The sequence below is a fragment of the Nipponia nippon genome, unplaced genomic scaffold, assembly GCF_047370975.1.
Source record: "Nipponia nippon isolate SJK-2023a ecotype South Korea unplaced genomic scaffold, ASM4737097v1 scaffold_5, whole genome shotgun sequence".
NCBI lineage: Eukaryota > Metazoa > Chordata > Aves > Pelecaniformes > Threskiornithidae > Nipponia > Nipponia nippon.
In genome coordinates this window covers 89,584,974-89,604,585 of record NW_028262369.1, presented here as the reverse complement: position 1 = coordinate 89,604,585, position 19,612 = coordinate 89,584,974, and the positions used below count along the sequence as shown (strand labels likewise).

The 19,612-nt window shown below is 47.3% G+C and overlaps 1 protein-coding gene across 4 annotated transcripts in view; it reads left to right on the top strand.

Moving 5' to 3' along the window:
* The window catches only part of HEG1 (heart development protein with EGF like domains 1), a 56,130-nt gene that overhangs the window by 23,408 nt on the left and 13,110 nt on the right, over positions 1 to 19,612 (top strand). For 3 of the 4 annotated variants that reach the window (XM_087733166.1, XM_087733169.1, XM_087733168.1), the window contains exons 7-18: positions 381 to 686; positions 1,761 to 2,084; positions 3,021 to 3,329; positions 4,027 to 4,356; positions 4,925 to 5,224; positions 5,764 to 6,102; positions 7,070 to 8,437; positions 10,695 to 10,814; positions 12,445 to 12,539; positions 13,840 to 13,898; positions 14,384 to 14,544; positions 16,325 to 16,459. In XM_087733166.1, the coding sequence (XP_087589292.1) occupies positions 381 to 686; positions 1,761 to 2,084; positions 3,021 to 3,329; positions 4,027 to 4,356; positions 4,925 to 5,224; positions 5,764 to 6,102; positions 7,070 to 8,437; positions 10,695 to 10,814; positions 12,445 to 12,539; positions 13,840 to 13,898; positions 14,384 to 14,544; positions 16,325 to 16,459 (3,846 nt within the window). The remainder of the gene's footprint in view (positions 1 to 380; positions 687 to 1,760; positions 2,085 to 3,020; positions 3,330 to 4,026; positions 4,357 to 4,924; positions 5,225 to 5,763; positions 6,103 to 7,069; positions 8,438 to 10,694; positions 10,815 to 12,444; positions 12,540 to 13,839; positions 13,899 to 14,383; positions 14,545 to 16,324; positions 16,460 to 19,612) is intronic. The other variant, XM_087733167.1, reaches the window with a different exon arrangement.

Below are 19,612 nucleotides of genomic sequence, written 5' to 3'. Positions count from 1 at the left end.
AACATTATTTAAAGACTCTTTATAAACAAAATACATCCTTTTTATTTTAAAGAAAGGAGGAATAATATTGTATTTGGCACATTCTGTACATTTAAAAACATTTCACAGAAATGAAAGTATGGATAAATATTATTCTTGTTGGAAGAGGAGGACAGATTTTCCTTGAAAACTTTCAGTTGAATTTTGCAAGCAATAACTTCAGGAGTTCCTATGTAGAGACCATTTTTTCCCCCTGTTTTAATGATTTCCTAGTATTAAATATTTCCGTATTGAATATTCACACATACATTGTCTACATCTACTGATAGCGGGATGAAACATACCCAGCTGTTTTCATTTATGTGTATGCAGTTTTATATTTCTGTTCTCCTTTTTTTCAGCCTTTAGCAGCAGTTATGAACCAAAGAGCATCCCAGCTGCAGAAGAGGCAACGCTGCACTTGGATGCCCGTGGTACTGACAAGCCCAGCATGGCACCAGCATCCCCCCTAAATGGCCGCACAGCTGGGGTGACAAGGAGCTCTGCCACCAGCACCGACCCCACCAGCTCTTTGGGGGGGACCTTCTCCTCCTCGGGGGCTGGGACACACCATCCTAATGGCTCACGGGAAGCCACCGACCTCCCAGTGCCTCCTGGGCACCCTTTGCTCACAAGCTCCCTCTCTGCCTCTGAAAGTACTTCCAGAGGTAAATTTGTTAGTCTGAAAGTTGGCTGCTTTGGGGTCGGATGGGATTTCACATCCCGTGCTGTTTTTCTTTAGATATGGCCATCGGTCGCTATTGGATATGTGGGTATTTTTATTACTGTCTGCCTCGGGCTTGGGGGAAGGGTGGGAGTGGATCTCAGCTTTTGGGTTAAAAAGTGAAAAAACATCAATGTCCTCATTGCTAATGAAACTCCCGTGCTGGGAAAAGCAGCCATCGTTCAGAAATACGTGCATGCACTTTTTCCCTGCCGGAGACACTTTTGGTGGGGATTTGCAGCCGTTGCCCGGCGCTGCGTCTGCCGTGCAGTCTGGTCTCTGAGAGAGGTGGCATTTTGAGAGTCCCCGGCTGACTCACCCCGTGCCCTTGGAGTGGTCCCAAGTGAGCTCTGCCCCACCATTCACCATTAATTCACAATTAAGCCCATCACTTTGCGAGTCGTAGTGCGGCTCCTGCTCTTAGTGAGCTGGTGAAATATTGGCATCCCCAGCACTGTGGTTTGGGAGAGCCCTGGGGCAGCACGCCTGCTAAACGTGGGGTAAATCAGGCTGGGTCGAACGCCAGGCTTGGGTGCTGGGGTGTTTATGAGCATCTTATGGGTGAGGCTGTGTCTGGCCCTGTGTGGTCCTGGGTGCCCGGGGCTGTGGGGGGCTCAGCCCCACGGCCATGCCATCAGCCCAGCACTGAGATGGCAGCCTGACTCTCTGGACTGTCACCAAAAAACCTACACCAGGCCTTTTTTATCTCATCCCTTAGAGTTGCTTTGAAGTTAAAGGTATATACTCCTGATTTAAACAGGCTCAAAGGCACCTTAAATGCGTAAATTGGATATTGTGCACAGCCTGCAGTTAAAAAACATGGTTTTAAGTTGTGATTTTCATGGCTTTTTGTAAGCCACATGTGCCTGAACGTAGGGGATTCACCTCTTCCCAGAGCAGCGCCTTTTCCAGGCTGAGAGCTTGGTCTATTCAATATCTCAACAGTGTACATAGACTGTACAAACAATCCCTCAAATGTATATATGCATAAATCAAACATGGTTTTATTGTATCTTAGGTGTCAGAAGCAGCCACCAACCAGTTAACAGCTCAACGACAGAGAAAAACCCCCTTGCTTCCTCTCCCACCGGCGCTTTCATTTCAACCATGGCCACTGGCAGCGGCGGGAGGCCCCCGAGGTCTGCCACAGGCAGCAGCCGATGGGCAGCAGAAGTCTCCACATCCAGTAGTGACGCGTACAGGACCTTGGGCACGATCCGATCCTCGTCCGTGTCTTCTGTGAGAGAGACCTACGGAGTTCGTGGGTCCAGAGAAACCACAGATTTCACGGAGCATAACATGCTAACACGCTCTCACTCTCCTTCAGAAGGTCCTTCCCAAGGTGAGCTCAAGTTAGAAGCGAATTACCATTTTTCTTGTAAGTAAAAGGAGGACAGTTATTGTATCTTACACTTGCCTGACTCTTTTCCCCTGTCAAAAGATGTGACAGCTATGCAGAATATATTATTTGGAAGGATGCAGTATGATTTTTGTATCTGAAATATTTCAGCTCTTGCTGGACCAAAAAATGTGGTTTGGGTTTTTGACAGAAAGGGTCCATGTGTGGAAAGTTTTGTTACGCCAAGAAAAACAATTAACTTTCAAATCACGATTTCTTTTTTTACTGTCACCAGTTGCTATCTCCATTTTATAGGCAGGAGAACTAAGCAAGGGAGGATTAGATCATGTCCCTGCAGTCCCAGGGACTGGACCTCAGTTCCTGCCCTCTGTCCTGCCCCTTGGACCATGCTGCTCCCCAGAAATCGAACAAGTTCAACAAATTTAAGGCAACTTTGAATGTGGTCTCGGAGGCCCTTCATGCCGCTGCTTGGTCCTAGACCCTGCTGCGATGCTGAAGAGGTCTGATCCCCCTGGCCCCATTTCTTCAGACTTTTTCTCTAAGATCTTCACCCTGCTCAGTGTTGTGCCTTGTCTGAACTGATTTCCAGGCTTTTCTGGGTTGTTATGGTATTTGTTTGTTCTAGCAGCATGGAGTGCACTCAGGCACATAATGGTGAAATCAAGTGCACGGCGTAGCGTTTCAACGGTTTTTATATAATAGCACTTTTCTCAGCATCAAACCATGTTTTTTAGAAGACAAATTTCTGTAGGAAGGATTCACGTCTTTGGAAATTTCCTATTTTCTCTGGATTGACATCTCATATTTTCTACTTGTACATGTACTTGCTGCCTCTGGGTGTTACTGGAGGAAAACTCGTCTGTTTATTTATAGTTTGACATGTGTAAAAATGTAAATTGTTTCTTTATCACATCTTAGCTACTGGAAGCAGCCATGTGTCATTCAGCATCCTGTCAACAGAGAGAAGAACCGATTTCCCCACCACCAGTACCTCCGTTTCCACAACAGCCACCAAGGGTGGAGAGAGGACGTTAAGGTCTCTGCCAGCCAGCACCAGACTGGCCCAAACAACAGAGATTTCTACCACTGGTACCGAAACCGTCAGCTCTCCAGACCATACCTGGTCCTCTTTGGGAGCCCAGGGTGATGGTGGCAGAGGTGCCACCGTGTTGTCCGTGGACCCATTGCTCACAGGCTCGCCGTCTGCTTCAGAAAGCGCTTCCCCAGGTGAGCTCTGACCGTCCCTGTGGGGCTTCTTCCTGTAGACCTCAAACATCCACTCTGTATGGAGGTGTGAGGGCATGCTAGAAGGTGCTGGACAATGGCATTGGGCATTATGGAGGAAAATTTCAACTTCCAGAGAAAAATGCATTAGCTGTTTTTTGAATTTAGTCCCCAGAAAAACCCAGCTTTCTTACAAGACCAGTCTGGCCCCGAGACTTGGTGTGTTTTCTGAGACAGCACAATTTCAAGACTGCCCCATGAGCTGTGTTTATACAAGCAGGAGGCAACACCAGTCATTCCTGACTCCCTCCCTGGGATGCAAATGCAGCATTTACTGACACCGTACAGCCCTGCTGAGCTTTATTTCAAGTATTGGGGAGTCAGGAGCTGCTGTGACCCCACCTCGCTCACCATGGGCGCGCAGTGCCCACGGCTGGAGTGCAGTGCCAGGAGCAGCGCTGAAGGGAAGCAAACCCAACCGCGCTCCCGTGACTTGTTCCTAGTGCCTTCTTCAGGGTGTCTTCCCGTGAGCAGCACCTCCTTGTTCAGGAAGGGCTTGTGTCTTCACAGTTTTCTCCAAGTTTAGATCTTCTGCTGTGTTATATCTGTGCCGTCAGCCTAAGGGTGGTGATGGAAGAGAGCACGCCCACCTGTTTATAACTTAGGGTCTATAAATTCATTTTGCTTTGCCCTTTCTTAGCAGAAGGGACCTTGGCTACAGGAGGACGCCTGCCCGATGCTCCTCTCACCAATATGCCCAGCTCATTGGTAGCCACCAGCGGTGGGGAGAGGAGCACAGTGCCTGTGTCAGACACCCGCGCAGCATCCAGCATGGCAGGGAGCTCTGCTCCCACTCCGCGCCGCACCAGCTCCCTGGACGTGGTCCTTCTGCCGTCCTCATCGGCAACAGAGCCTGGGAGGCAGAGTGATGTTTCGCAGAGCGGTGCCGGACGCAGCGAGCTTCCAACGGAGCTGCTGCCTGCATTTTCTCCCAGCATTTCAGTGCCTTCGCCTTCACCAAGTGCTTCAGGTGAGTCTTGTGGTTTCCCAGTTTGCTGTGGAGGACATCCCTCCTTCTCACACCCTTCCCGAGCTCCCACCCTTCCTTTTCTAGCTTTAAACTAGATTTGCCTTTTTAGTAAGCCTGGTTTATAGTGAAGGGTGTCTGAGGGCCCTGAAGGGCGCTTCTTGTGTTGGGAACTAGATGGCCAGGCAGCTCTTCTGGGCCACATGTGAAGGCTGCCATGGAGCCTGGACCTCAGCCTTCAAACCAGGGAAGCCTGGCACGAGATGTGCCAGAACTTTCTGCAGGACATCCAAGACCAGGTCCTACCTCCCTGCCACCATTCTTCTTCAGAAACACCATGCACCACAATCTGTTTTATTTTTCTAGTGTAAAGGGGAAAAGTACAGATCGCCTGCGAACCCCACTTAGCAAATAAGTGATGTTGGTCACCAAGCACCACCTCTTCTGCAGGAATTTAAATATTCAGATTTTAGTCCCTGTAGAGGCCTCAAAGGTATTGTTAATACATAAAATATATATATTTTTTATATATATATGTACATGTATGTATATCTCTGCTTTGCAATTCCAGAGAGAGGAAAAAGATTTTCCGGTGCTCCTACTGAGACCACGTACGTCTCAACCGCACTCTTCAGCCATGAGGAGGGGACATCTCGAGCTGATGCTAACCATGGCACATGGAGCACGGCGGCAGCAAGCCCCACATCTCACCCGCACACGGCTGGGGAGCCCCGCACAGGCCCCCTCCCATCCTCCACGGCATGGCCTGGAGCGGGACACGTCTCATCCAGCCGTGCGAGGTATCCCGAGCCCGAGGTCACCCTTTCATCCAGGGTCTCCACCTACTTCTCGGCTGCCAGTGAAGCTTCCAGTGAGTTTTTTCTGAACTCCAGGATGGCATTTGAATTTGGAAAAAACCCACTCCCTCTTCCTCCCCCTCTTCTGTGGGGTTGGTATGACCACCAACACGTGTCAGAGCTGTTGTGGGTGTCATGGGCAGGATTGATAAGCAGTGGTGATTTTGCTCCTTGGTGTTGTATATCTGCAGCTGTTGATGCTTAATAAAAAAGTCTAAGAATGAGACATATAGCTTCTTGCTGTAGGATACATCTACTACCTCCCCTGGGTTGGGGTGATAATTATAAATAACATAAATATGCCCATTATGACTCTAACGGTACTGATTGTCCCCCTGTATTTGGACAGTCCTGTTTCTTCGGACTAGGCTTTGTGTGTTAAATCCACATTTAAGGTGATAGATGTGTGAGATCTACTTAATCTGTATTTAATCTGTGTTTATCTGTGCAATTTTATTAATCTGCATTTCCAAACAGAATTATTGTAGAACTCACAAGTGCTCTCTGCTCTGAGATGATAAAATCAGATGCCTACTTTTCGATCCTATTCCAGCCATGGGCAGCAGCCATCGCTCCCTAAGCAGCTCGAGTGCCGAGGAAAGGATATCCAGCCCCATCACTGATCCTGCATACAGTTCATCCATGTCTGCTGGAGGTGGAGAGAGGACGCTGCACTCGGTGATGGATGGCACACTGGCTGGTGGCACGGAGAGCTCCGCTTCCTACGCCGAAACCGCCAGCTCTCGAGGGCCGGTTGAGCCAGCGTCGGTGGAGCAGAGCAGGACGGCCAATGCCTCTGCCAGCAGTGCAAGTTTCACAGGCTTTGCGACGGAGACACTCTTCACACGCTCTTCCAAGATACCCACTTCTTCTTTCCAAAATGATCTCACAAGTAAGTTAGTGTCTCCCGGTGTACATTTCTGGGGAGGAAGGTCACATTTTCCTGCATTTATCTATGTTGTATACAAGTTCTAATTCATTAGTTCATGCAATGCTGCCTGTGGGTGCACTCAGGAGGATGTTTTCATCAAAGGACTCAAAGCCAGACCCCACCAGGCTGGGGAGTCGTTCCAGGGAAACTTTCCTGTTTTGATGGCTGCATTATTTTTTTGCAGCTAATTGGTTTCTTTTGGGTGATGCTTTCAGAAATGTTTCATGATGACCTAAATCAATTGTAGACTTAAACCAAATTTTCAATACCCTATTTTTTATTTTTAGAGATTGCTGAATTTAGCTGTGCATCCTGAAATTCGTATTATAAGATTGACTGCACCTTTTATGCTAAATAATCTGAATTTTTGCAGACTGATGTGCTACTCATTTAGGATTTCCTGACTGCAAAGTTTTCAATCAATGAGATCATGATAAGCTGCAAATTAACATAATGGAATAATTTCATCCTAGAGAGGCATGAAGTTCACTGTGTCTAAAAACAAACGGACTGAAGAAGATGGATATTCTTTAGTTGGGAATGGAGGATAAAGAGGGAGATGATACGAGTTTTATAAATTATGAGTGATAAAGAGAACAGATGGGTTTTCCTGCTTAGCTTGCCACAAAATATCCCAGAACGCTAAGTGCTCAATCCCGTTAGAAAAGCAGTACTGGAAGAATAGTGTTTTAGAAACCTACACTTTTCATGGGAGCCTTGTGTTTGTCTGAGTTCACTATTTTAGAATGAATTAAGAAGTGTAGAAGACTTCTAATTCAATAGCCTTGCTTGCATGGTGCTCTAAATTGTTGGAAGTGCCAGTTCACAGACAAGAACACTTTATGTATTTAGCAAGTGATTTTAATATGACATCGAAATACTTTCATGTTAATCTATCTTTCTAATATATTTTGTCCTTTTACTCCAGGCTTTTCAAGTAGCCATCAGCCAGCCAGTAGCATCGATGCTGAGAAACGGACCTCGGTTTCTCATACAGACGGCACGTACATTTCAACCACATATACCAGAGGAGGAGAAAGAACCCTCCTGTCTATCTCGAATAGCAGCACCTCTGCTGACTCCTCGGAAAGTTCTACCTTTTTTTCTGAAATTTCCAACCCTTCTGATTCATTGAAGTCTTCTGTGGCACAGGACAGGACAAGCAACATATCCAGCGATGACAGTTTTGTTGAACCATCTACAGAGCCGTTGCTGGTACACTCTTCCAAACTGTTGACTTCTGCTTCTGCAGGCAGTGTACCAAATACAACTCTCTTCAACACTGACTCTGAGTTGTTGACTACTGGCCGATCCTCTCTGTCTTCATCAGCATTTCCAGCCTCTTCCTCAGTGTCATCGCTGCATCACTCGCTGTCATCAACACCACCAACAACTTACTTGTTTACATCATCGGAGTCATCTGAGCCACTCTTGTCCTCTGTGATGGCGTCTTCACCCCCTCTGCAGGCTTTGTCGTCCTCCTTGCCCACTTCTTCATTGTCTTCCCCATCTTATTCATTAGCATCTTTATTGCCTCTGTTCTCATCACCATCATCCGTCTCACAGTCCAACGATCGTGGTCAAGTAAGCACCTCTCTAGCTACAACTGTGGTCAGGCGAGTGCCCTCCACAGCTGCCATGGCCGGGAGCTCGCCCAGAGGGACCAACAAGCACAATGTCACACACCATCCCCAAAACAGCACCACCTTCACCTCCAACGGGTCTCCTCCTCTCCCCACAGCACCCATGGAGCAGCTTGGTGGACACATCGTGTCCGTGTTTGCTCCCGTGATGGTAACGGAGACCACCTCGCTGAGAGCCGTCACCGTACAGGGAGGTAGCTTTGGAAAGGCAACATCGCTACTCACCACAGCCAGTGATGCTCCCCAGGCTGGGCCAACGGATGCACCCCTTAGTCCCTCACCAAGTGCAACAAACCACAGCATCATCATTCCTGCAGTGGCACTGACCACAGTGAAACCTCCTGTGCTGACAACACTGGCCAGTCGCCAGCCAACCCCAGGTGACATTAGCACCACGAAAGCCCACAGAGCTCAAACACCAGCTGCCACTAAGCACGTGTATACCACTGGTGAAAGCACAGAAGCTGTGGATCCCACCACTGCAAGGCCTGATAAAGTCACCAAGGAAAACATCCCTGTTACAAGTCCTTCTGAAGCCCCTCCAACCAGCAAGACCACTGTGAGCATTGCAACTACTTTGGCTGCTACAAAACCAACCACTGTTCCTCCGTTGAGTAGCACAACCGGGGTGAGGACATCGTCTCCAGCAACAGGTAACATGTCTAGTGGCACTCATCAGTGGTGGGGCCAGGGATGAGGGGAGCCAGGAACACCTGGGTCCCACTTTAAGGGTCTTCAAAGGGTTATGTATGATGTCTGTTGTCAGCAAGGTTTGAAGATAAGAACTTGGTCTCCGTGTTGGTATTTTTAAGCTGAGGGTTTAGCAATCAAGCAGAACTGCTGGAAAAGGGTGAGCATTTTGGTGAACGTTTCTGATAGAAACGTTAAGCTGAAATTTGAGAATTTTAAGAAAATAAAGCTGACTGGCCTTCCAGGTAAGCATAGGATGCATTTTATATTTGTCCATCGGTCGACAATATCGATCGATATCAATCAATATCTATCTTATTAATGAGAAAAGGCAGTTGGGCAGCACTTGGTATTTGTGTTGTAACTTCTTCTGTTATTCTGACCTATGGTCATTTTCTTCCCACCTCACTAAATAATCTCCTGCTCAAGGGCCTGTTGCTTCTCCTGGTAGGCTACGTACCATAGTCTTGCTGAGTGTGTCGCTACAATCAATTATTACTGCTGCCAGGCTCCTTATCTTCTCAAGTAAATTCATTGACTGAAGTTTTATATGAATGGAAATCAATTGTGTGTTTAAAGTTCAGGAGCCTGGCCCTCATGCCATTGCAGGATACTGTGTGTGCTAAATGCATTAATCTCAGTGAAATACTGGCAATAGTATATATTCCGTCCAATAATTAAGTATTTAAAGGTTATTTCTCAGGATGATTGGTTTTAATTGCAGCTATGGCTTCATGCAAAAAAATTCACTGTAGGGGAATGGATTTTTTTAATTGAAAAATTAAGGTATCGTATCCTTTTTACCAACTGATTCACTCTTTTGACAAGTTATTCTTTCCTTTAAATACTGAGTTTTGCCATTTACCAGAATGCAAAAGATCCCTCTGCTCCCTTGGATAGGGTGCTTTGTACGTCGGCACTCACTGCTGCAAGAGAAGAAGCTGCCCTGGGCCCCACTGTTCAAAGCGCAAACTGAAGGATGGCAAAGTGAAAGCCAACGTTTTAAACTACACCCACTCATTTCTGGCTGCTTAGATCAGAGACACGAAATCTCCTTCTCGCTGATGCTGAGGTAGCCGTGCCAGGCTAGTCGAAACACAGAGATTGCGTCAAACGGTGTGTCCTGACACAAAGGTCAGCTCGGGACTGTCTGGTCTGCAGGGCCTGCGTGATGCCATGGGGTATCGCAGCGCTGTCAGAAATACACACACGGGTTTGGCTCTCATGCTATGTGCTTGAACCGCAAAGCCCATCCTTCCTGCCTCTGCTGCAGTGCTCGGCAGCAGCAGCAAAATAGGTATGAGTGGTGTGTAAGCTGTCTTGCTCATCTTGTAGCGCCTTGTCGCCCCCAAGTCCACAGTCCTGCCTATGGTCTGTCCTTGCATGCGTGTGTGACATGCAGTTGTGCTCGTGTGAGTCATACGCACAGCAAGAGGAGCATTTTTGACCAGGACGTGTTTTTTTTTCAAAGGGAAGTATTGGGTATCATCTCCAGAATTTGCAATTTGAGTTGGCTATTCTATGAAGCATCTGAGACCACAGTCATTAATCACCCAATACTCGGTATTTCACAGTTGGTGTCTGCTCCCGAAGCCCTTGCTCACCCAGCGGGAAGTGCATTACGAGCAGTGTCACAGGCAGGTATCGCTGCTGTGCCCATCCCCAGCCTGGCACGGAGGAGGCTGCAGCCCTGGTGAAGGAGGTGACAGCAGCCAGGGCTGCCTCCACCATTGCTGGGTAACCTATGGACTGCCTCAGTGTTCAAGCACTAGCTTTGGATCATGGAAATAGGGCTTGGATGAAAAGGGCAGGATTTTGGCAGAGAAGCCTGTGCTCCCATGTCTAGCTCTGGCTGTCTGGGTCCCTTCTTCGGTCTCTCCATCCATAACTGTGGGGTTGTTTGTCTTTGAAAAGCACCCTGAGATCTGCAGATGAGCAGTGCTGTAGACAAGCTGGGTGATCATGTTAACATGGATCAACACTACATCCCAAGGGCTTTTGAATGAATATTCAAGAGAAAGTGGTTTGGTTTGTATTTATTCTTTCAGCTCCAACAGAATAATTAAGAACACGATAAATAGTAAGCGCAAATGATGCAATGAAGCATCTGATAATGCTCAGGGGGTCACAGAAGAGGAGCCAAGTTGATCTTTTTAGCCCAACAGCTGATGATTTTTCCGATTCTGTAACTATAGCCCATGTTTTTTTCTCCTTTTGTAGATGTGGATAAATGTCTTTCCAACCCTTGTCCTGCACTCGCCACCTGCAACAACACCCGTGGCTCCTATATCTGTCAGTGTCCTCTTGGATATGAGCTGGAAAAAGGAAAGTGCAATTTAGGTAAGAAAGCAAAAGTGAAAAACCAGGGGAGAAAAAGATGGAAATAATTATCTGTAATCTTCTAAACTAAATTAACCTAGGCTCAGACTAGTTCAGGAGCTTAATGTTCCTCCCAACCACCGCTTTTAACAAGAGCCTTTTACTGTTTATACAAGTGCAGTGTCTAATGCCTGTCGTGTCGGGGTGCCCCGGGGAGCAGGCGCAGTGATAGCTGAGGGTTTCTTAAAAACACAGCAACAGAGCGGTGGGCTCAGGCTTGTTAGTAAGGACAGATGTGCCCCTTCTGTTCCTAATGTGTTTTACAACCCCCAAAAAGCGTTCAGCAGCTTATCATAGCTCCCAGCTCTGCAAACCCTGGCGACAGCACTTGGCTTGGGAGAAGTGAGTGGGGCTATTGTGTAACCTGGCTTCAGCGGGATCAGCCATGTGCGGAAAATTAAGCAGCCGTGAAAGTCTTTGTAAGATCAAGGTCGTGTTTCGTACCTTTAGCATTTTTCAGGCAGCACAGTTATTAGCTGGAACTCAGGTTCTGACCCCCTCCTTTCTTTTAGAGGACTCTCAATCTCAAAGACTTACAATGTCCCATTGTAAAGGGGAATTTGTTTGGCTAGAGTTTCTTCTGACCCTTAATCAGCGAGGATTAGAGGCATGGAAATTTTGCTAAGGAAACATGGGTGAGGTGTCCCTGAAGGGTGTTTTGAAACATTTCTTTGAGTTGGAATGTGTCAGCTTCTAATTTAGAGAGTTGTTTTGATTATGCCTTGAACTGGGATACGGGCAGATTATATAAATACTGTGAAGGTGATTCTCATCTTATTTTTACCCGGAGTTGCTACATTAGAGCTGTCTGATATAAAATTTGTGGTGAAGATAGGCTCTGTGGATGGGAAAAAATGGGAAAGAATTGGAGGCTTTATAATGTTATCTGCAACCGTATTTGTTTTTCTGGTGGAACATAAAACTGGAGCTCTGAGTTCTCATTTCCACCGAGTATCTCATGACACTTAATACAAGATTTAGGGATATTATCTCTCTGAGTCTGGACAACTTGGATTATTGCATTCTGCTGCCATGAATCAAATATGAATCTAAGCATGGAAAAATGCATCATTTGGATCTCTTTTCAAATGTCATTGCTCATTCTGTCCAACAATTTGAAAAATGAAAATGTCCTTCCTACAGTGCTTTATTTTGACTTGCTGATTTCCTTTCCTTCCATTGCAGGGAAGGGTAAGAGATTTGACATGTTTACCTCAAATTATTATAAATAGCTTTGGTACCTGAAACCGTCTTGTTACTAAATTTACCCATCTCTCTCTGTGTTCAGGAATCCTTTTAAATCAGTCTGTGTTTCTATATGAAATGTTTGAATGCTGCAGTGAAATGGTGGCTGTTCAGCAGCACTGAGCTCTGGAATTTGACTGGGGCTGTGGGAACATCTCAGCAACCCTTGGGAAAAATCCCAAGGCTGGGACTTTGCTTTATTGGGGCAGTGACTGTCAGATGTGAGTTTTCTGTCCGCTGCATGAAGGAGTTTTCCATGCAGACAGTCTCTCACGTAAGGCAGATGAAACTGCAGCTACACACGGCATGGGGATTTGTTCCAACTATCTTGTCTTATTCTTTTTAGTAAGAACATTCATTGGCCAGGTCCCCCTGAAACTTAATATTACCCATGGGAAGTATGCAGAGCTCCTCCACGTCGAGGGTGAAATCCTGGCGATGGTGAGTGTCATTGCCGGGCAATGCTGATGGGACAGGTCCCCTTCGCTCCTCTTACGGTTGTCATGGGAAGGCACGAGACTCTGTAGTGTGGATTTAGCCTTTTTAATCATTGAACCATCCTGGTCTAGTGTAAGTAGGTCTGGTGAGATGTACACTTTTAAATCCCAGCACGCTTCTCTCCCCTGCCCTGCCCAGGCTGCCAAGACAGCAGCGGAGAGATCCGGCTCCGATGGGGCTTAAGACAGTGTATCTGCCCAGAAAATCCTGAAGCCCTTTTCATGAAGTGGTGTGGCTGGGTTCACGCTTCTGTAGCCTCCATCCTTTCCTAGTGTCTTCTGGCTACATTGCCTTTACCAGACCTCGAAAGGGCATTAGTGCTCCTCCAGGATCAAACATTAAAACAGTAACTCTGGGCTTCATTGTTCATCAGTAAATCTCACAGGTGCTGGGGCGGGTTGGTGCTGGCAGCTGGTGCCACCTTGCTCTTCGCCAGACCCCATGGGATGAAGCACAGCAGCAGCACCCACCCAAACATACCTTCCTCTTGGTGGAGTTTCCCAGCCATGCTATCGCAACCATGTGGCCCTCGGGCAGTTGAGAGCAAGCGCTGGGTGAGCTGGTGGCTTCCCCATATGCTGTGCCATCAGTTGCTCCAAAAATACCACTGGGCTGGGGATAGGTACATCTCTGTGCGTTTTTTAGCCAGATCACTGCATGCCTGAGTTCGTCCTGTTAGCAGTTCCTGGGCTGGCTGCAGTTCATCCCAACTCTTTTTGGAGTAGGTGATTTGGACACGCTGCCAAAGGAGGGGGGAGCCAGGCTGAGTCACCTTGATGCTGCCTTCACGGCTTGTGCTGGGGAGTGAACACAGACAACCGCATGGATCTGGGGAGAGGGAGGCTCCTTGGAAGATGCGCAGTCTCCGAGGGCGCTGCTTTGAGCTTGGCCTCGCATGGGGCTCTCTCCCCGCTGGCTTCTGGCTCGTCCTCGGCCTTTGCGGTCATTGCACAGTGGGGCCCCAGGCAGATGCTCATGTCAAAACCCCTAGGTCTTCGTTCCTGTCCAAGGATACATGATGGTGTCTTTGGCCATCCCTTGCTGGCAACAGGACGGCACATCTTTCTTATCAAGCAGCTGAACTGCTGGGATGCTCAGAGCCCCCTCGGCCTCAGCAGGCGGCTCTGGCGAATGCAGGAGATGGTGTCGGTGACCCAGGAGGGGTGTCCCATGCTGCGTCCTGCTGGGCTGCCTCCCTCCATCCCCCCTGGGCCACTAACAGCTGCTCTCTCCTTCTCTGCAGCTCAATGCATCACTGTCGGGCTTGCCGGGGTACCGCCACTCCACAGTTAAGGCAACCAGGTAAGGCTAAGGCTACCAGGGGAAGAATGAGAAACTCGAGCACTTGGGATGTTCAACTTGAGATCCACATTCTTCATTTTGAGTTGGTGCTGGGCTTGATGCAATCTGGTCTGGCAGTAGCGCAGGGCACGGGGAATGCCTGACCACCTTGCCCGGCTCTCCTAGTACCCTCCTCCTGGCCTGAGCGGCTTGGGGACGGGCTTGTGAGCTTGTGAGGGATTTATGGCTGGTTTTAAAGTGAGCTACCAGCACCCCTTCCAGCCCCAAATTTACCTCTCTGTGTGTAAGTTTGTCCTGTTTTTAAGCTCTGTTACAATGCACGGCTGTTTTAGTATGTATGCAATATTGTGTCTGCGATAAGCATTGCTTGCTTTAATGAGAGTCCTATGTATAATGTGCGTTAATGAGTCCTATGTATATGGTGCTAACAATGACATTAGACTGACCTGTGGTACTCAGGGCTGTTTTGTTTTGTTTTCTGTTAGGGAGGCAAATTTTGTGCATGTTTCAGTGCAATCCACGTTCTCTTTAGCATCCAACGTGACTTTCTACGATGTTGTCAGCAGCGTGAAAAGCTACATTCGAGCTTGCAAATCCCCCACCGAAGTCTGCCAGTTCATCTCCAGCCTGAAACCGCTCCACAGAGGTAAATAGCATCTGGAGGGAATGTGACGGGAGGGGAAAGGGATGTTTTATTTGGCTCCTTTTGTAACAGGGGGAGAAAGATTTTGGCGTTTGGAAAAACCCCTCTGAATCTTTTTTATCTTATTTAAATGGGAGTCATCTTAAGAGCCTTGCAGTACAAAAGGGATGCAGATATCGAGCCTTATCTTCGCCACATGTGTGAGAAATCTGCCTCTCTCTGAAAACATCGCGCAGCACAGGATTAGAGGCATTATAGGGCAGCCTTTCATCTCTGGGATGTGACACCGGGCCCTGGCCAGATCAAAAAACCATAAGTCTTAATTCTACCCGCATGGCCGGGAGCCGGGGAAATGGTGTGAAAGCCAAGAGACAAAACCCCCCAGTGAAGTTGATTAGAGCTGCTGGAGGCTATGCGGGGAGCTGCACTCTCCTGCCCACCCTACTTCGGTGTTGCAGGGTGTAAAAATGGTTCACAATTTAAAACTTTCGATTTCTGTACCGAATCCTCTACCTGCCAAACAGGAACATGGGTGCGGCACAGAGAGACCTGGAGAAGCACATCGGTGTTGTGCAGGACCTTTTCCAGGTGGACTCCATCAGTGGTGGTGGCCCTGTGCCCTGCACCTCTTGGTCCTTGCTTTCCAAGGGAGCGATAGAGGAGATTTAGCCGTGAGAGGTACCAGCAGGATGCAGGCAGTGAGCACCCTTGAAAGATGGGCTCCTGCAAGGAAACTTCTGCACATGGAGCTCTGTGACTTTGGGGTTCGAGGCTTCAAGGTTTGGCTTTGAGGATGAAGGGCGGCAGCGCTTAGCCTGGGTGTAGTGGGAAACTCCTCGGATCATTTTGGTGAAGTAAACATGAAGATGAGAAATTTAGCACGTGCTTTTATTTTAATGTGCCATATTTTAAAGCCACACTCCACTGGGGATTGAATGAAATTATTTTGGTAGACCTGCTCAGATTATATCTAGTCGTTGCCTCTGATTGATAGAATGGTTTTGGTAAAGCCTACTTCTAACTTGAAATAAGCAGAATAAGAAACAAATTATGTACTTGTGTAAGTACTTAAAAGAAAAGATGTCAAATAATAAAAAAGAAAGATGATGGATCTAGCAGGGAGAGGTTTATAAAAGGTGAGTGCCAATTGAGTGACACGTTTTCCATAAAATCCTATTTCTCATGAATATTTTTTCATTTGTTCATTCCATTTAGTCTGACCTCCCAGTAAAAAAATGTAAATTCGGTGACACAATTTCCACCATTTACCCATAGTTTTGCTGAATGCTCATTGTAACAAATCTGACTTTCTAAAGTAAAACACTGCTTCAAAGTAATGTAAATGAAAGGACAAATTATTTGTTTGAAAAATGAAAAAATACAGTGCTTAATATTGAAATGGAAAAAAATTGGTTTGGGTTGAGCAAAATGTTTTGCTTGATATAAACATAAAAATTGGTTTGTTGAACTACTCAGAGGGTGAATGTGTTTCAGCTTGAGCCAAACCAAATTTTTCTTTTTCATTTCCCCTTCTGCCTCCAAGCTGAAACATTTATTATTTGCCCCCTCTATTTGCCTGTACAAATGACAGTAGATATGCAAGAAACGGTGACATAGTGTAATGTTGACTGTCTCCTAATGGAACAAATATTATTTAAAAAAAAAAAAAAAGAAAAGAGATTAAAGCAGCACATGAGCTGAATGTGATGCCTGGGGAAAGCAAACGTGCATAACAGTGGGTTCAGAGAGAACCGCGCTGATGTTGGCCACCTCTTCCCAACAGTTGGCAGCTTGTGCAAGCAGAAAGACCCCGAATGCGACAAGGAAACTTCTGAATGCACCGACTTCGATGGAGTCGCACTCTGCCAGTGCAAAAGTGGGTACTTCAAATACAACAAGATGGACCACTCCTGCAGAGGTATTGCTCTTTATGGGGTGTATTTTGTCTGAATTTTGCTTAAACTTTTTGTTCTGGTGGAAATGAGTGTGTGTTTGTGTATCACTGTGCATGCAAGAAGCTCAATATTATGAATAAATATTAGCAGCTCAAGTTTCTTTTATTTAGTTAGGGGACGTTTCAGCAGACGCTGAAGATACAGTCTCTCTCTAGGAATAATATTATCTCTTTCTGGAGCACGCTGTGAGTCACAGTGATCGAGAAGAGGCAGAAAGGGGCCCGACGGCTTTGGGCTCCAGTTCAGTGGCACAGAGCAGAGATGACGTGCGGCTCTGCCTGTTTTGATTTTGTCTGAACTCTCAGCGAACTTAGGAGAAGTGCTTTAAACTCATAAGCTTATATTAATACATCATCAATATTTTTAAAGTAAGTATCTGAAAATGATTATGAATTTATTTTTCAGCTGGGTTCCTAATAGAAATTTTAAGCTTAAGGGTTATAGTATTTTTTAGCTACTCCTCAGATCATGAAATCTCTTTTTGCTGCATTTTAAACAAGGTCTTTGTTCGCATACCAGTGGTCAAAATGACTTCTGTAGGATCGGGGTGTCCATTCCCTAGTTCTAGCGGTTGTTGTAGGGCTTCTTAAGAAATGCAGTTTTCTGATGACTTATCAATGAGAATTGCAGTAGTGGTTATATGTTGCTTCTGGCAGTGTCTGCTGGGTTGCTGTTGAAATAGGAGGAGCTGCTTTGTCGATTCCGAATCTGATCAGAAAGTGAGAAAAATGTGCCTGGAAATAACTCACATACTGCAGGCTCTGGGATGGACATCTTGGAGCTGGGCATCTCTGGGTCCTAGGTCACGGTCCTGCCTCTTCTCCACTCTGTGGCTCCAAGCAAAACCTTTCTCCTTTGTGTTTTCCTTCCCTCCCTTCATCTTGTATGTTGGGGGAAGGATTTCTATCAAGAAATACTGACCATCTCCACTGACCCTTGAGAGACAGAGAAGGGCTTATGTACTGAGTGGGGAGCTGAGCTGAAACCTGGGAGGCTTTTGCCCAGTTTTTGCTCCCTCATTGACGGTGGGGACCCAGGGTGAGTGACTCCATTTTTCTTGTCCATGTCTCTTGCCAAGCAGTGTTGTGAAGATAAATACATGAAAGGCTGTGAGGCACTCGGATGCGATGGTTGCAGAGGGCTAAGAGATCTAACATCTTGTATGTGTGGTTACTCCCTACTTACGGGTCTTGTTTGCTGTGCAAAATATAAAAAACCCTGCCTGCACACAGCGAGGCCTCAATTCCACCTTCAGCTCGCTGTTGTCTGTAGGAAACATCTTATTGACCAGCTTGAGCATGTCTGAGGGACAGGGTTGATGCAGGATTTAGGCTGCAGCGCAGGGGTGTGAGGGTAGCACCCACTGCATGGTGCCACGCTCCAGCAAAATACCAGATTTTCAGCATCACTTCATTCCCATCTGGGTAAGCCAGGTGGTTGGGATTTTTAAAGGCTTTTTCAAAAGGCAAGGTATGGCTCTTATTTGATATCTAGGGCTATTTTTCTGATAAATATAGCATACAATATGCCAGCCTCTTTGAAAATCTCTGCCCTCTTAGTGACTAAACAGGAACCAAGGTCTCCTGAGCGTCCGACCCTCATTGTGGGTTGTGAAAATGTGGCGTGGTAACTCCAATTATAGTATTTGCAAAGAGGGAAATGGCTATTGTGCTGCCCTGTCCGGTCTCCCCCGTGGGAAGGCGGGTGCGGCTGGGAGAGCTGCTGGGGCACAGGGGATCAGCCGCCCCGACCCCCAGGGATTGTTCTGTCCTGTCTTGTGGTGTCTGTCCCCCGGGGCATGCTTGAAAAAGCATCCCCTGGACCAAGGAAGGGCTGGGTCTCTGAGCCACAGGAATTTCAATGTGTTGGCCGTGGTACCTCTCAGTGTGCAGTTCAGTGGTCTCTGGGTCATTGCTGGCTTTCAGCCTTCCCGGTATCTTCAGGGCTGTTTTAGAAATAGGGCGACAAACTCAATGTGCCAGCTTTTCAAGGGCATGCTATTTTTAATAGTACAGAGCATTTCTGGAGCGAAGCAAGGAGCAGCAAAGCAGGTTTCCAAAGAGACCCCTGAGTCTCTTTTGGGAAGGCAAAGGCAAAGGAATCCTGAGTAGAAAAGCACAACTCCGATAGCTTTGCTTGGCCCCTGACACTTAAGCCTATTCCCTGCTCATGTTTCAAAGCTTGCCGAGTGAGTGTGACAGTGTGAGCTCTCCTGGGAGCATGTTCAAAGGAGCAGGAAAGATGCCAGAGGAGAAAGCAAAGTGGCAGGAAAAGGCAGGGTGAGGAGAGGAAAAGACATAAGCACCGAGCATTTAAGTAAGACAGGGATATGCATGTTCAGGATCTTGCTTTTTCTCTTTAGTGCCCCTATAGCCTCCTGGCCTGAGGGCTGTGTGCCAGTGGGGTCCCAGGGCTGCTCCTGCTCAAGGCACGGCTCCAGCTTTGAGACCGCTCAAGGTGTGTGCCCTACACATGGTATTGGGCTACGGCTGAGGGGGTGAGATTAGGCTGGGCTCCAGCATCTGCCTGCGGGCTCCTCCAGGCCTTCCTAACACACAAGCGGCGGGCTGCGGCTGGGGCTGAGGCTGGGGCTGGGGTACACGGGGCTCATTAGAGAAGGCAACTCCAGCAAGTTGTCGAGGTGATGCCTCCCTCCCTTTCACTGCTGATTTCCTTATTGCCTGATCTTGTGGCTCGCTTTGGTAGAACATTTGCTCCATAATGTTTTCAGTCTCCTTTTGTTAGCAAGTGAAAGGAGCAACCCATCCAGTCTCATTTTGCTAATGACTCGATGTTATGAATGAGCCAGGCAAGGATCCTTTGGGATTTACTCCCCTTGCCCTGGCTGTTTGCTGACTGAGGCTCTTAACTCTTGTCCAATTGCCTCTGGTCTCTTCCTTGACTTCAAAGAAACCATCTTAGAGAGAGAAAAATAAATCCAGTGCAAAAAGCATCATGATGAGATACTGCGGCGTGGCTACATAAAAAGCCTCACCCTCCCCATCCCCAGCTCTGGGGGAATAAATGGAGTGAAAGAGGTAGTGGGGGAGTAGTGGGGCTATGTAGGGCAGAGAAAGGGGTGCCAGACCAGCTATTGTGGACATCAGCCCCCCTGT